This window comes from Uloborus diversus, chromosome 8 (genome assembly GCF_026930045.1).
Source record: "Uloborus diversus isolate 005 chromosome 8, Udiv.v.3.1, whole genome shotgun sequence".
NCBI classification, from domain to species: Eukaryota; Metazoa; Arthropoda; class Arachnida; order Araneae; family Uloboridae; genus Uloborus; species Uloborus diversus.
In genome coordinates this window covers 56,591,145-56,608,495 of record NC_072738.1, presented here as the reverse complement: position 1 = coordinate 56,608,495, position 17,351 = coordinate 56,591,145, and the positions used below count along the sequence as shown (strand labels likewise).

General features: G+C 33.4%; 1 protein-coding gene across 1 annotated transcript in view; it reads right to left on the bottom strand.

Moving 5' to 3' along the window:
* Nucleotides 1–1,522: 1,522 nt before the first annotated feature.
* LOC129227815 (rho GTPase-activating protein 18-like) overlaps nt 1,523–17,351 on the bottom strand; it is a 439,197-nt gene continuing 423,368 nt past the window's right edge. The window contains exons 16-18 of the mRNA XM_054862428.1: nt 6,881–7,089; nt 6,157–6,263; nt 1,523–2,766 (exon numbers count right to left, since the gene is read on the bottom strand). Of these exons, the coding sequence (XP_054718403.1) occupies nt 2,660–2,766; nt 6,157–6,263; nt 6,881–7,089 (423 nt within the window). The 3' untranslated portion in view covers nt 1,523–2,659. The remainder of the gene's footprint in view (nt 2,767–6,156; nt 6,264–6,880; nt 7,090–17,351) is intronic.

The window sequence follows — 17,351 nt, the reverse complement described above, 5'->3', positions numbered from 1 at the left end:
TAAAGATAATGAAACTTAATATATGCATAATCTTTAAATGAAATATTGCTAGAAACACAGACATCTGTATTTAATAGCGCGAAATTAAGGCTGTCAGAAACTTGGAACCTCTTTGATTAAAAGGAAAGTTCATGAGCGTCATTAATCTTTTTAATGGATTTCGTTTAAAACTCAGTGATTTCAAAAGACGAAAATTAAATGACCTTTCTACGAAGGACAACAGAAGAAAGTTAAGCAGTTTTATTAACAAAGATGACTTTATTTTATTTTATTCTCAAGATGTTTTGGTTGAAGTTTCAGAAATGTATTTAAAAAAAATAAAATAAATTTTGTAGAAAAAGCTGAAATATATTTTTTTTTATTTTAGGAGGCAAAAGATGAATAAATAAATAAAATGAAATTTATTTTTATTTAATTTGTGTTACTTGTAAGTTTAGCAGTAGAAATGCCCCAATAACTTATTAAATTGAAATGCCGACAGAGTGGTAAAGTGATTTCTTAAGCCTAAAAGATCAGGTTGGATCTTGGCCCCAGTCGATGATGTTCAAGATGCAGAAAATCGGCAACGTCTATGTTGTATGATTATGCGCCATGTAACAGATTCATCTAGTACTCGTTCGGCATGGAGTGCTCTTTGCAAGATTAAATTCCTAGAGCTGTTTCGCACCAGAAAGAGCCCACGGTGTCTCCGTCTAGTAGGAATGCTGAATGTTAAAACTATAATGGTGATGCCCTACACCGACAGTGGTGCTACATGACATGACACCCCGAAGTCCCCTGCACCTACCATTTTTATGGTTAGTGGTGCTACATGAAAGAATGCATGTTGTATCGACGGATTTCATTACGTCTGTGAAAGGTTGCTCCTCTTACCTCAGCCCTATTAGAAAAGATTGAATTCAAACAAATTTTTCTGCTGTTCCCTTATGCAAGCAGTTGATGTAGATGGTTCTCTGGTTGTCTTCCATGTTATAGTTGTTGTTTTCTGATACATGTACTGAAGTAAAACCATTTGTGTTGGATGCTTACCTATTGCGACTACAACTATAGCTTTGTCGCAGCCATTCGACACACGTGATTGATTCTATCACTGAAAGCTCCACTGATCTCCCATTGTCTGAAACAAATCTCTTTAAATTGAAATTAAGTATTTATTTCCCAAAATATTTCTTGGGACACATTTTCACTCATTTTACTGTCATCACAAAAAATTAAAATTTTATGTAAGGAATAATTTTGTGAATAATAAGTAACAAAAAATGTTGATTTCTTAAGAAATCTTTCCTTTTATCTTATGATTTTCAAAAATGTCTTATGTATTGCGAATTGGCCGGTTTGAGCTGAATGCAGCTTATAAACTTGACTCAATGAGCAAAACTAAGATCATTTTTGGATTCAAAGACTATAAGTTAGTTAAAATCTAAGACAAACAAATCCCCAGCACAATTTGCAAGTTTGAATAACGCGACTTTTGTGTATGTGCTTCTAAGTGGAAAATATCAAGTCAATAACTGTATTTTAAAACTTTATTCGGCTGTAAGAACTACAAACAACTTACGATCAACAATAAACAGTTCAATATTGCTTATTATGTGTTTAAACATAACGTTGAACTAAAATAACATAATTAAAGCAGTTTTAAGTACACTTTGATATTACAATGAAATTCGGTAAATTTATTGTTTTGAACTTCGTTAATAAATTGCTGACATAAAATGATTTCGTTTTCCAAATGAAACTTTTATAACAATACATAAATATTTACAAAGGAGTATTATTACAAAAATGTTACATTTGTGTAGTCTAGCTTGTTTTAAACCCAAAGCTATCAATTTTTGCATATTGTATTTAAGCATACTATTCTAGCTGGAGACTTTCTGTACTTTTAATTCAACTACTAAGCAGTGAAATTGCAATTTGATTTACAACTGACTGTGTTAAGTCTATATATTCTTAATGAATACTAATTTATCACTAAAAAAAGTAATTAATATGTATCCAATTATAAATTTTCAAACCGCCAATGCGTGAAAAAATTAAATTTTTCAAGAGTTGAAAGTACCACAGTTTTATATCAAGTCATTTTTTTTAAAATCTTTCTATTGATCATAAAAAGCCAAGTTTCTGCTCCATATCACATGATTTTTCACCACAAAGTTACCTTCGTACAAAGCTAGCAAACTTATCGGTAAAGGCACAGGTGAAGGCACTGCTAAAATGAACATGACAAAGCCATGAGTAAAAAATCAGTAATAATTCAACTGTTACCATTAAAATACTCTCTAGGCTTCTTGCTTATTAAAAATTAGTCCAGACTTTTTCAAAACAAGAATTTAAAATCCTCATGCAGTTCTAAAAGCAGAAAACACCAACTTAATAATATATTATTCGAATATGAAGTTTCATGAAAAAAGCCATAACCAATGTTCATTTTGCAACTACGGCTCTATTCCAAAATGAATCGGTAGCAGTCTGTTCCGGATTGACTCCTCCTTCAAACCGTCTTCGTTTGCGGAATTTCTATGGGGACACGGTTTGAGGGAGGCGTTATGACGTCAATTCTGAGCGGAATGTTAACCCTCTACATTAGATCAGTCTTGACGTTCATAATCTATCAACATTTTGCTTAAGCGTTGATCTCTTTCAAATGAACTGTTTGTTAGGAGTGATGACAGCGTATTTCCCAAGTTGTTCCCGGTGTAAACCGTCCGGAGACGGATCCGATTATTGCAAATATGTTTAGTCCATGGTCCAACCGTCGATCACCTGAAAAAAAAAGTAATGCTTAAAAAGCAAATAAAATATATACAGAAAGAAAATTTAAAGAATTAACAAAATAGTCCAGATTCAATCCTAAAATAGCTCTTTTAGAATAGCTTCTTTTTTTTTTGGTCTGTGGTGATTGTATTTTTATATTTTTATACAGAAATATTTGCTGAACAAAAAATTTCGTTTTCTCGAACATTCTTTTTAAAAACAATTAGAATACAATTGTAAGGGTTATAAACGTATGATTGAATCAAAAAGGGTCCTGAGTTTTGAGTTTCTGGAAACAAAATGGAGATTCTCCTATAATTTCTTCAAATTATCTCCAAATTTTCATTTTTGTCAAGCCCAGCAGCCGAATTTCTTTCAGCAGTCTGCGACGCAAATCGAAAATCCCAAAAATAGTCTGCAATACCTATCAATATTAGATTAGTTGTAAAATATAAATAAGCACCAAGAAATAATTAAAAATGAAATGCTAAATTCAAAAATACACGTACATGCTACCTGTGGATAACATCGAACAAAACACGGTATGAATCTTCACTCGTTGAAATTAAAGATTATTTCTTCCTTTATAATCATAAGGTTTTATTTTCATACAACTAAAAAATAGTCTGCAGACTTTCTTAAAAGACATACGTCGCAACTGCTTCTGCTACTGGGTTAACAACAGGGGCGCTCCAATGGGAGATCACAAGGAATCAACGAGACCTCCCAAAGAACTTTTTATTCCACCAATTTTGTCTTACAGTTCGGCTACAATTGTAGACACAGTTGCAATGTTGCAATTTTTCCATGTCTAATGTCCCTTTTCATTAGATTTACTTATCTGTGCATACCCGTATTTAATTGTCAGGCAAAATTTTGAGTTTGATTTAACAAATTAAGGATTTATCCCCTACCCCCCACCTCCATTTTAGTTCGGCACGGCCCTGGCTGTCAAGTGTCTAGTTGCTTTCAAAGTACTTCATTATGCATTTTGATTAAAACAAATATAGGTTGGTGACACTATTGAATAAATATTTAGGACCAACTCTACTAAGCCGTGTTGAGTGATCTAAAATTTGCGGAATAAAATGGCCGACAGTTCTCTCGAGTTACCGGTGAATGAAAAGGAAATATCAGCATTTTGGAATTGGATAATCAGGCAGGAAATATTAATAAATGCCCTAATTCCAACAGTATCAACTACTTTTGTAAATGCTATGTCAATCAAGCAGTGTTGCATACCCTTTGCACTTGTTTAATTTTCAATCATATTCGTTTCAAATTTGTTCACCGGTTTCATCAGTGGCGGCGCGAGAGCAAAAGTAGACGTCGGCGACGCAGTTTTGCGAGGCCCTTTTAATCATAAAATATTCTTAGACAAATAATTGAATTCATGGAATTAATTTTTGTACTAACTATTGGCTCTTAGGGTTCCTAATTCATTTAATTGCTAGGACGAAAACATTTTGTGATTAGTAGTGCAGTCTAAAAGAAGTTTTTTTGGTGGCGGGGGGAGGAGGCGGCACATTGATAGGGGAAAAAATTACCTGATAAAAAGGGGGTTCCGAGGGTTCTCCCTCGGAAAAATTTTGAAATTTATAGTTTAAAAACGCCATTTTAGGCTTTCTTTGCTGACGTTAAGGGAAAAAAGGTACAGGGTGTCTTGGTGGAAAATTCTAGAAAATGAAGCATTAAAAACACAATTGTAGGCCATATTTATTGACCTTAGGGTCAGAGACTGTCCCAGATCGATTCTTTGAAAAAAAAAAAAAATAAGATCAAAACCAATCATTTGCAAATTCTCTAAATTGAAGTTTCAAAAACGGAATTTTAGACAAACTTCGAAGATTTTACGGGAAGGAAAGGAGCTCTTTCCTCGAAATTTTTTGAAAATTATGGTACTAAAAACTTTAGCAATATTTTACATTCAGGAGCCATTCCACTTAAACTTTTTGTTAATGTAGTTTAAAAAACCTAATTGCTTATGATATAAAAGAAAGACGGTATGGGGACCCTTGCCCGAATATTTTCTGAAATTCAAGCCTCGAAAATGCGATTGTAAGGCCATTTTTTGTAATATTAGGCTCGGTAATTTTCGAAATTCAAACTAAAAAAACGCAATTTTAAGCGATTTTCGATGTTATTGAGTATCTGGTGGCTTTAGGCTGGAAATATCGCGAAATTAAGATCTGGAATTTCAGTAGTTGCTCCATAATGCTTTCGATGTATGCGTTTGTCTGTGTGTGGAGGGGGGGGAGGAGTTCAGAGGAGCAGCATTTTGAATATTTTCTTACTTTTAGATGAACTTAGGAAACAAAAGAAAAAAGAAAGGAACTGAAAAGAAGAGCAAAAAGAAGGGGATGGGGAGGAGTAGAGTTAACTGATCAATAAGCTGCTGCCACTGAATATTTTTAACTCAGGCCCCGATAGAATTGGGCCAAATATTTGCTAAGTCTGGGCTCTGTGCACTCTTCCCCTGCACACACTATTTTGATTACTTTTGCGTCTGTTGTATTTAATAAGAGCTTCAATCAAAAACATGGAAATATCTTAAAACTTCTGAGAATTTTGCGAGGCCCTATCTGCGCGAGGCCGTCGGCAGCTGCCGACGTCGCCGACGCCTAGCGCCGCCAATGGGTTTCATCCATCTTTGAAGGAACTTTTGTTGGACTCCACTCATCCCCAATTGTTCCCCTTCCTTTAGGAGATCGGCTTTTTGTCTTTTATTATTTAGTTTTTGTCTCTTTGGTATTGCTTTTCTCTTGTCTTTGTTTTGTGACAAATGTGTTTTTTTTTTTTTTTTTTTTGGCTATTCAACGTTTTACAGTTCTGCTTCTTTTTCAAAATTCAAAAGTTTGTTATCGTTTCTTTCGAAAATTCCCGTCTAATTTCCAGAAGCTTTATGTCCATTATAATTCAAGTAATTTGACATTTCTGCCACAGACACCCTTTTGCTTGTCAATGCTCCACATGATAAAGTTCCTATAAAAATACGACATCATACACTTTACAAAACCAACTACTATACCTCTCTTATATGCTTATTCTTACTTACACAAAAAAATCTGTACTGTTTAATCCTTAAAATTACATCATATTGACAAGTTTTTTCGTTTCCATTTTTTATTTAATCACAAAGCAGATAAAAAACAACTTAAGCGTTAGAAATTATACTTAAATTTGCTTACAGATTAGCAACAGAAAATACATTGCATCCGATGCAACAAGAGTGTGTGCATCTAATTCGATTCACAAAACAGCGTATTCCTCAGTTTGAAATTTTTTCTAATATTAGCAATTTGATAACATCATATGCATGCAAAAAAATTCATATCTTCATAGAAACTTCAAAAATTTAGCAATACGTTTAATGTTGATACATAAAAATCATTTACTCACCAACATTTTCTCTAATATAATATAAATAATGATCCTTTAAATATTCTCCGGTTTTCTTAGACCCCATTAGACATCTATGACGCATTACTATTGGCTCAGATGTTGTCCTGGAAATTGAGAATATATTATAAGACAAAATTTGCTATTGGTTATTAAAGCTTTTGCAAAAAAAAAAAAGAATAAAAAAAGCACTGTAGGGAACATTTATCAAGTAAAGGTTACCTTTAAGAAAAACACATTTCTAAGGAGGTTTTCCTTAAGAGGCTTTCCACCTCCAGCCCAGTCAGTTCCTAAACCGGGCTGATGAGTGCTAATAAGCACGAAACTGCAGTCCTCGGCTTGAAATGACTGAGCTGGTGGTGCATTTCATGTCATGTTTTCTGCCTTAGCCCTGGCTATAGGGCGGTAACTTACTGAAATTACCATGCCTTGCCTTCAATCTTCGAGCTGAACCGAATCATTGCGTCGGTCACTTGTCTGGTCAGTGCTAATTCTGTATTAGCTACCAGTTTGGTTGGCACTCTTGGCTACCTTAAGAGGCTTTCCACCTCCAGCTTAGTCACTTCCTTTTCCTGGCTGACGAGTGCTAATAAGCACGAAACTGCAATCCTCGGCTGGAATGACTAAGCTGTCGGTTTATATCCAATATTTCTGTTTTAGCCCTGGCTATAGGGCGGTAACTTACTGAAAGTATTAAAATAGTTAAAATTTATTGATGAAATACCTAGGTCTTTGCAGGAAAGCCCTGTTTTCTTGTTGATCGACTGAAGCGCTGTGGTACCTGGGGTCAACCATATGTTCTAGAGCCTCTGCTACCTTTTCGATTACTTCGCCTGCGGTTGTTCTATCAGTTACATTCACAGTGATGCTATTTGGATGGCGCAGAGAAGAGAATTGCACTCGAATGATGGATGTATTGACGTGGATATTATCCTAAAAAGTAAGAAAAATTTTCAATGAAATGCAAGTTCATAAATTCCAATAAAAATTAAGTATAATTTAAATACATACATTTGAATCATTGTGATTGTCAGAATGTGTTTGAGAAAGAAACATTTAGTTATTTCTAAGACGGTAATTATGATTATCATTGTAAATATAAAGGCATGTAAATTCATAGTGTACACTAGATGACGCTATTATCACTGAAACGGTGTTCCAGCTATTACACATTTTTAAGCAAATACTCCCTTTCTTTCAATCTAGGTCTAAAATTATTTCTTTGTCTCTATACCATTAAATATGCAATAAAACCCTGACATTTATGTCCCCCGAATCTACGTTTTCCCCGCAATTTAACGATTTTTTCACCGGGCCCTATCATTGATTATGCTGCAATGTTTTTGACATGCTTCACGTTTTTCCCTTATTTTACGCGTTTTAACTCAGAGTCTTGCCGCATGCCTTGTCTAGTGGTCAGAGAAGTCTGGCTGTGACAGGAAGGTCCAGGTTCGAATCCCAGCTGGGGGATGGACGTACTCTCCCTCTTATGTCCTTTCTTTGTGTGAATGTGTTGTTATGCTGTAAATGGTTGCCTACCCTATAAACGGGTTCTTACGGCATGAGTGTACTGTAGAATTCGGACTTCACACCAAATTACGGTACGCATAGAAAAGTGAAGCAGCGCACACCGAATCGGCAGCTTAGCTGGTATACGACAACAACAACACAGTCTCTTTAAAAACGTAAAATTGGGGTTTCACTGTATTAATTCATTTATATAATATAGGGTTGGTCGACAGTGATGGAACACTTAAACGCCTTTTCATTTTCAAAAATTCACAAGATTGTTAAAAACTCGAGCATTTATCATATAACAGACAAAAAACATTTTAATTCACATACGTATGCAGTATTTATTTTATTTTATATATTTTTTTAACTTGGAAGAGCATTTGCTGTTCTATTTACGGTTGTGTGTTTTGTTAGACTGGTAAATTTGTGAAATAGAAATGACAAAGAGTGAAATAAGAGTTTGTGGAATATTTTACTAAATCTAACTAATATTTTAAAATAAGTAAACCCTAAAGGAGCATGCGCTTCAAAATATATATTGTAGTAATTTTTCAAAAGTATACAATAGACTACTCAAATTATTATACTAGTTATATTAAATGTCATTATATATATTTTGTCTGTATTTGTAAATATCTTTCGTAATTTTGTAGAAAAAAAAAAAAAAAAAAACAATTTCACGGAAGTTGAAGAATTTTTTTTTAACGGTAACGAAATTGTTAAAATTTTGTGCAACGTATTTTAGACTAACTCTTTTATAATGTACCTTGAAAAAAAACACAGAAGTCTAAATACAAATTTGCATTTCACGAGAAAACAAAAGTGGCGCGGTTAGCAATTTGTGCACATAAGGAACCGTTAAGTTCATTGTGTCAATTGGGGGAGCCGAGACAGCCTAGTAGTTCGAATGCTGTCCTACCGTTCTATACAGCCCCGATTCGAGCCTCACCGAATAATTCTGGATAATTGCGCGGAGTGGTCACGTCGATTTAGACGAAGAAGGAGATAAATTAAAAAACAAATAATAATTTCCCGAAAAAGAAAGTATGGGGAGCTTTACATTGAAAAATATGAATAAACAAAACACGCCACAAAATTTTTCAAAAAAAAAAAAAAAAAAAAAATGACGATAAATGTATTATGAGAAATTTCTGTTCTGATGAAAATGGTAGAATCAAATAGTGTGCTTTTCGATTTGTCACTTTTTATCCGACTGCGTGTGCGCGACGCAAATGAGGGTAATGTGTTTCTGAATCTGTGTATGTATGTTTGTTCTTATGTGGCGTTGTAGGGGCTAAACACTTTTGCCAATTTTAATGATTCTTACGTCAATCGATTGGTCTTAACCTTTCGAGTGTCACTAAACACATGACAGTAATCAAAGTTAACCATATGAACAATCAGTCACTATATTGGCAGTTAGGAATCGTGTCGCACAGCGTGCGACAAATGCAGATAGCGATTTCACTGCATGAATTTTTTGTTTAAAAAACCAATATAGAACAAACTTTTTTAATTTATTGTTTTTTAATTAACTACTATTGAATTGCATGCGCTATATCGTGATTTTCTACTGTTGAAGCCCGATCCTGAAGTCCAATTAAAATTGAATAAATTACTATTATACAATATAATCGATAGTCTATATTCGTACTGAAAATCATAGTAATCTCTAAATTATTTCTAAAAATTAAAAATTCTGTTCTCAAACGCAACATGCTGTTTAACTAATGATTACTTTTCTTATATTTACTAAGCAATCAATATTGCTTTTTGTTATCACTTTGTACAAGGCCTGATGTCTGATGTTACTCAAATTCTATAGTCTTTGTGATCAATTCATAGCGTGATTAATTGCGGCGAGGACAAGGATATTCATTTTCTGAAATTGAAATATTGCCAACTATTATACGCACGTGTAAATAGTGTCGATTTTTATTGTTTTCTTTTGTTACATTTTTTTAAAACTTTCATGTATTTATTTATTTTAAATCTACACATGATAAATCTCACCAAACTGTTTGTTTTATAATGCTTCTTTGGTTGATTTCTTAAGGGTTGAATGTTTTGTGCGTTATTATTTCGTGGTTTAACTTTAAACACTTAGATACGGTAAATATAAGAGGTTTTTCTTGAATAATACTCATTCAGGAATTAAAATTGCCAATTGTGATTATTTTGTGGATGTGATATTGTTCCTAAACGGGTCAGGCTACTTCAGTTATCAGTAACCCATAGTATTTGAAGCATGATTATAATCGCTATATGCAGACAGCACCACTACGTTTGCGGACTGCATTTTGTTAAAAGCAAGTCCCCATTTATACCATATAAATTTATCATCGGAACCCAAGAGTTTATCATAGCGTTTTTGACAACTGCAGGATTTTAGTAAAATATGGCAATCTGACATAGATTTTCCCTACTCTAAAGATTATTATAAATACTATTTACTGTTAGTCCGTTATGTCATTTCTAATGCAGTCATTAATTTTATTGATGAAGTTTTAAAGATATTTAGCAGACGCATTACTAATTCATTGTAAAAGCCTAATGGTGTAATAGTTCAAAAATATAGAAATTTCGAATTTCTCCAACATTCTTTAGATACGGACACTAAGAACAATTATATTTGAAAAACGACGCAATAAAAAAAAAATTACATGCTCAGTCCCTTAATTATTGATCATATGTATTCTAAACCATTTGGCAAATAACCAAACCCATGTTGAAAATGAAAACTATATGAATTCTTTTACTAGTAACTTAATAAATTGGAATAACTTCTGCTTGTTAATTATAACTGTTCTTCCCCATTAAAAAAAAAATCGATGAAGCAGATTATGACCAAACATAATTAAATGCAGTTAGGCAAGTAGAGATCAGTTTGGTTGTTCCGTAATTTTTAAACTAAACATTCACTTCCATGTAAATTAGTGATGTCAACCGCTAATACATTAGCAAGCATCTTCTTAAAAGTTTTACAATCAACATACTCGGTTCCTCATCCTCAAAAGCTATGTTTTAACTGCTATATTATATACAGTCTATATACGTGAATTTTTTTTAAAAAATCTGTAAGAAAAAACCCCTTGTAATAAGGTACGAGTGCAATTAAAAAGCTTAACGAATGAAGATTGTTACGCAAGAAAATGTGAATGAGAAAATTAACTTGAAAAACATTTCTTCTTTAAATTTTCATGAAAACAAAATGCAAAGCTGATGAAGTTACATTTCACCCACTTCAGATAGCCTTACAAGACTTAATATAGGCTATAATGATTCGCCATTTGGAGGGAGGTTATGTCATGTGTTCCACACTTTTAGTTTGATAAATGTATATCTGAGGAACCGGGAAGTAATGTACTTTTATTTAAAGATTTTTTTTTTTTTTAAGTCTAGGATAGATAGAAATTAATCGGTGTTTGAGCAAAATATCTGGCATGACATTTTGGATTTCCGACAATTTTTCTGGTTTTTTTTGTTACACATGGATAGAAAAAAGATAAATCAGTCGTTGCAATGTTAGGTGAGTCTGATGGATAAAGCAGTCCACTCCAGCTCTTCTTTTTTAAGATTCAACTTAAGAAAATGTAATTCGTTATGTACCCTCACTATAAACAGCGTGTTGCCAGATAGTTTAAAATGTTCAGTCCCAGATAGATAGTTATTAATTGGATTTTTTTTAGCAAAACATCTGGAAATGGTATCTCAAGCTATGGACACATTTTCAAGTTTTTTGTCATATAGATCGGCAAAAAAAGAAAACAGATGGTGCAATATCAGGTTAGTCTCATGGGAGAAGCAGCCCACCACAGACTATTACTTTTTAAGGCTTCGCCTTAAACAATGTAGTCTTCATTCTTACGTTTCAGGACCGCTCATTTTCGACTGATAATAGTCAAAACATTCTCGCCACAAATTGCACCATCTGATTTTCCTTTCTTCCAGTCGCTGAAACACTTTCGATGAGACAAAAATTTCGAAATCTGGCATTTTCCCCAAGATGCTATACCCAGATATTTTTCTCCAAAAAATCAATTGATTTTTATTTATCCGGATTGAACATTTGCTTACTAGATGGCAAAATGAGGGTAATTGCGTCGTTTATTAAAAGAAAAAAAAAATACTGTCTTGTACCAAAACATGCTGATAGCTTTTGTCATCCTTGAATTTCATTAACGTTACCACCTTTAGGATACAAATTTTATCTTGTTCGGTGCATCTCTTCATATTCAACGCAGCGTCGAAGAGGTGTTGCGAAATATGTTCACCGAATGATAGTTGAGGGCTATTCCACGGAAAAATGCTTTAGCAAAAAAGTTTGTCTATACTTTTTAAAAATATTACTTTTTTAAGAAATATACGAACTGTTATATCAGTTATAATCAGTGTTGTATGTAATACTTTTCCTTGAAACGCAGAAGTGGATTTTTTATTTACTATATTTTTTAGTTAAACCGTCGTGCTTTGTTCATCCACCAATATAGGGGGTGGCGGGTCTTCAGGAAAAATATTGAATCCTGAAAAACATACTTAAGTAAAATTACTTTTGTAAGCACTACTTTTGACACTGATGCATTAAAAAAATATGCTTTGTTTATTAGTATTTATTATTTATAAACGAAATTGGCACTAAAAACAAAGCCAAATATCAAAACAAAATTGATAAGTAGCTAGATGTGGCCTTCTTTCACCGTGCACAAATTTTGGCTTACGCTTTAAAAATAGCGTAATTTGTTTATTATTTGGTTTTAAAAGATTTTTAGAACAGCTCCATTTTTGGAAGAATTGAGGTTTTAACTGAATCAAATTAGTCCGTTTTGAAGAATTAAAAAAAAAAAAAAAAAATAGACCGACTGAAGGAAAAACACATTGTTATCAAATCTAAAAGACATTATTATTCGGAATTTTCATGAAATCAGCAATATTGTCCCGCTGCGTGACGAAACGTTTTGCAAATGTAAAGTGTTGTGTAAACCCACAAGAGAGACAGAAAAATTTTGTCAACTGCAATTGCAGATACAAGGGGAGGGTCATTGAGATCATAACCCCCTCCCTAAACCGTCTACAACAGTATCCGTCCACATTGTACTCTAATATTTTATGTTTAAAATGTAAACGATTACAGTATCTTTTCAATTCATTAATTATTTTTGAAAGTAAACATTTGAATTACTGCTTCGTTTCATTGCTGTTGAAATTAATTTGCAACGTTTAACCCAAATTAGGTGCCTTATTAGCACCTAAACACCTGACCAATTTGGTGCTTTTCATTGACCCCCAAGAAGTTTCAGAGATTTTTCGCTTCTAAAACCTTCGATCAGATCAAGGTGGGGTGGAGGGGAGGATCATTCCTCAGAACCACCCCCTCCCCTAAAATTGTAATGTGTATCCCCCCCTGGTCAAATTCTGTTTCTGTAGAACGTGTTTGTTTTTACATTCGTGCCACTTATCGGGCGATATTTTAAACTATTTTGAACTTGACACAGGAGGCAGTGAGAAGCAAAGGGATGTAAATGAGCAATTTAAAGTTTCGAGTAAATTACGTTTAAAGTTCAGATCCAAGATTGACTTCCATTATTTTTTTTAATTATGCTGCACAGCAGCACCTATCAGAGGTACTATTGCCGTAGACAGGTTAAACGGCAGTATCAGCAGAAATGAGTTTTTGAGACATTTGAAGAAACTCGTTTTGAATTCAATACTAACAATCGGATGTTGAGGAATTCAACTTTTATTTCCTTCTTTCGTTCTTTTTTCCCCCAACGGATATCAAATAAGCAAGCGTGTGCAATAACGCTTACGTATAATAAATGACAAAAATGCAAAAAAATGAAAAAGGAAAAATTTACAGTTACTGCGCTTTACCTGCCCACAGCAAACTAGTACTATTTCTTGCCCCAAAGCAAAGTAGAGGTTCTATCACTTGCACTGGTTATCTTAATTTTTAGTGTTGTCACATCTCTTTGCTTCTCACTGCCTCATACGTCCAGAAAGCGTGATTGGAAGTGTATGTAGTTCACATATCATCTCATTATGACCCAGACAACTCCCTGCACGGCCCTCCGAAGTTTGATTTCAGCAACAATTTTGTATTTATTCATCAGCTTTAAGAATTTTTCTTTCACATTTAATATAGCATGCTTTGTAAATAGGGACAAACAAGATATTCCACTCAAATGTGAAAAAATATTTATATTTCTTCTATGATCTTCCTTTTTTTTCTGAAAGTTGGTTTTTCTTTTCGATATAACTCCTTTATTTTTTTCAGTTGACCAATAGTTTGTTACAAGAATTCATGTGCTACAGTGAGTATTTGGAAAAATATACAATACTAACTTGTATTATACTGATTCTATGACTTACACTTAGCTTGTTTTACATCCTTTGTGATCTCAAACTACACTGGTGTTTAAAAGTAAGTAAATTTGCATGAAAAAAACGACCGGAATGTAAAACTACCTTTTCGCAAGTCGACTCAATAAAAGCTAGCATGATCACAATGATTAAATTTTAAAGTGCTCTTATAAGTATAGACTCAGTTTACTTTACCCAAGCATATATATAAACAGGATACTATTTACATTTCTTTAATAGTTACAAAAATGATATAAATATCTTCTTGCAAAATAAGAACAAAATTAATTTATGATTTAAAAAATCATTGTAATGTCTTTGGTTGAAATATTTATGAAACAGAGAGATAACCACACCACAGTTATTATTCAACTGCTAATACGGTTCAATCGGTTTCACTGCTGCAGGAACAAGAACGACCAATAAGGAGAATCTATAAAGAGTTTTTCTTACAAAGTTATGAAAGTACACTGAAAAATGCAAAACAGCAATAACAATGTAAGAATGAAGGCTTTTACGGCCCGGTGTCCATGATGTTGTGAGATTCCGGGCTGTTGTGCCGTGGTCTCAGTGTTGTTATCCCAAACGTTTGGACCACATCTGCGGCAGTCATCTTCAGTGTTTACGTGGTCGAAGCTTCCAGGGAAGCGACTTCCTAGCAACTGATGCAGATTTCGAAGTGTTGTTGGTATTTATGTTAGAAGAGCTAGGTCTGTTTTCGTTTTGGGCCAAGATTGGCTGATTAACATTCGTCCTTCTTTCTGGTTGGCTGAAACTTGAGCTCTCTTCATTCTAGTTGAGGATTGGCAGCTGGACGTCCCTCGCTGTTTCTAGTTGGGAAAAAGTATCTCTATAGGTAAGCCGTCTAAGTGTAGCTAGATCTTCCCACATAAAGATTGACAATACTTCGAAATCTGCATCAGTTGCTAGGAAGTCGCTTCCCTGGAAGCTTCGACCACGTAAACACTGAAGATGACCGCCACAGATGTGGTCAAAACGTTTGGGTAACACTCAGACCACGGCACAACAGCCCGGAATCTCACAGCATCCTCATCAATAATATTTGTTACAGACAATTTAAAAATGAAATAAATTACATGTATGCAAATAAAAAACTGACATTTTTAACGATACATTTACTCTTTACTAATCTTAAATTAAGTTTAATATTACATTGTTTCAAAAACAATGTACAAGAACTGAATTAGGAACTTAAAATTTTCATTTTTAGAGCAAAGTAATGCGTGCATAAAATTGTGAACGCATTATTTCATAAAACTAAAAAAGAACGATGGTGACCCCAACCACGTATACATATTGAATAATCGAAGTTTTTTAATAACTCAAAGGAATAAGTGCGTTTATTCGCGAGCATGAAAATTAGAACTAAAACTTCTAAAATGCGTATTTTTTTAGAAATTTTCCAAAACCAATAAAAAATACAAAAAAAAAAAAAAAAAAGATTAAGGCACTTTTAAGTGCAAAGAAATGTGTTGTTTCTGCTAGTGTCTGATATTTGATGTTGCATTGACACAATCAAATTGGAACGTTAAAAGGGAACAAAAATACAATGTGATAGTGCCTTACGGTAAGCACAAAAATATTTTAAATAGTTACACCTCTAATTCGTTGCAAACCTTTACATTTAAATCTATATCTACAACTTTAACCTTGAATCTATGGGAGTTTGGCTAAAGCACTCTTTAGGGACTAGGTACTCCTAATTTTTGGCAACCTATTTGTCCACTTTTGATCTACCTTTTCAGTGAGCAGGCAACAGATAGATAAGCACGTGCGAATGAGCCGCAAAAACTATTCAAATTTTATTTGAATCTGAATAAAATAGATACTTAAACCAAAGTTTGAGTTAAATTTTTTTAGCGAATAAAATGCTTCCTGTACATCATACAAGGAATTAAAAATAGATCATAATGAAGAATATAACAACTGAATTAATAAGCATCTAACAAAAAAAAATATAGCAAAAAATATCATTAAAAATTTGTACCAAGAATAAAAACGTTTCGAAACGTATAAAAACCATAAAAAGGGAAGATTTCGTAATTTTAATGTGCTTAACATAGAACTAATTGACAATTTATAATTAGTCTCGTTTCATAAGAAATCATTCTTCATTCACGCTCAATCGGTAATGCTGTAAAAAATCTGTCTGCATAAAATACACCTGAATGCAGCCTAAACGAAAAAGTCTGCCTTTAAATGCAGTTAATTAAGTAGAAGCAACTGCAACTGTTTTCGTATGAAAGAAAAGACAATTTCTATCAACTCTGCATCCAGTAATAAAATTCTTTGCATTAAGTTTTATTTGAATTCTTTATTCACGCAAGTTAATTTTGTTTTCAAATTTTCGAAACCGCCTTTTCGCTTTCATAAAACTTTTTTGTGTTTGTCTACTTACAGCCTTTCGCATTGAAGCACTTTTTTTCTTTTTTTTCGCTGCTAGTAAATTCTCCCTTTATACAAGAATTTATTTCGCATTATCAATTACCTTCTTTCTACGAGTACGTATCTCTTTTTTGAGCATTAAATAAGCTTTTCTTATTTATTACAAAAAAAAATTTCCGACCGACTTGTCTTTTTTCTCGCCTACTAAATTAAATGTCTGCATAAACTGCATTTTATTTTTCCATTACAAGAATCCATTTTCATTTATTTAAGTATTCTTAAGCATCGAAAGTAAAGAGCAAAATTGTGGAAATTCTTTCGTCTGTAATAGTTGGTAGTAACAATTTTACTAGTGGTCCGTTTTTAGAAATGGAGTGCGTGTGTGTGTTTTATTTTTTTTACTCCAAGCACTAACTGATAAGTTTCCTTCAACTTTGTTAAAATTTGTAATCCTAAATACATTAAGTAATCTAAACAGGGAACCACACGAATAGTGTAATAATGAAGAAAAAAAAACAAAACGTCAAAAGCATTAACTTTAAATGCTTGACAAGATACACTAACTTCCCAATAAATTAGAAACCCAAGGTCAATTTTTAATTGGACCACCTTTTGCACGAATAATTACTCTGATTCGTTTGGGCATCGAGTCTACGAGTATAAGCTTCTGGGGTGCATTTAATTCCAGAGAATGGCACGCATTGGCTATGCAGCTTTTTAGATCTAAATTAAATGGAAGAGGAGAGTGACGTCGGATGCGTCTTTCCTTCACATCCCACACCTTTTCTATAGGATTAAGATCAGAGCTAAGCAGTGGCTAGGAGAGGGCTTGGAAATCAGGCTGATGCTGCACGAACCGCTTTTTAACACTTCTGCACGATGTATAGTTGTATTATCGTCCATGAAGTATCCGT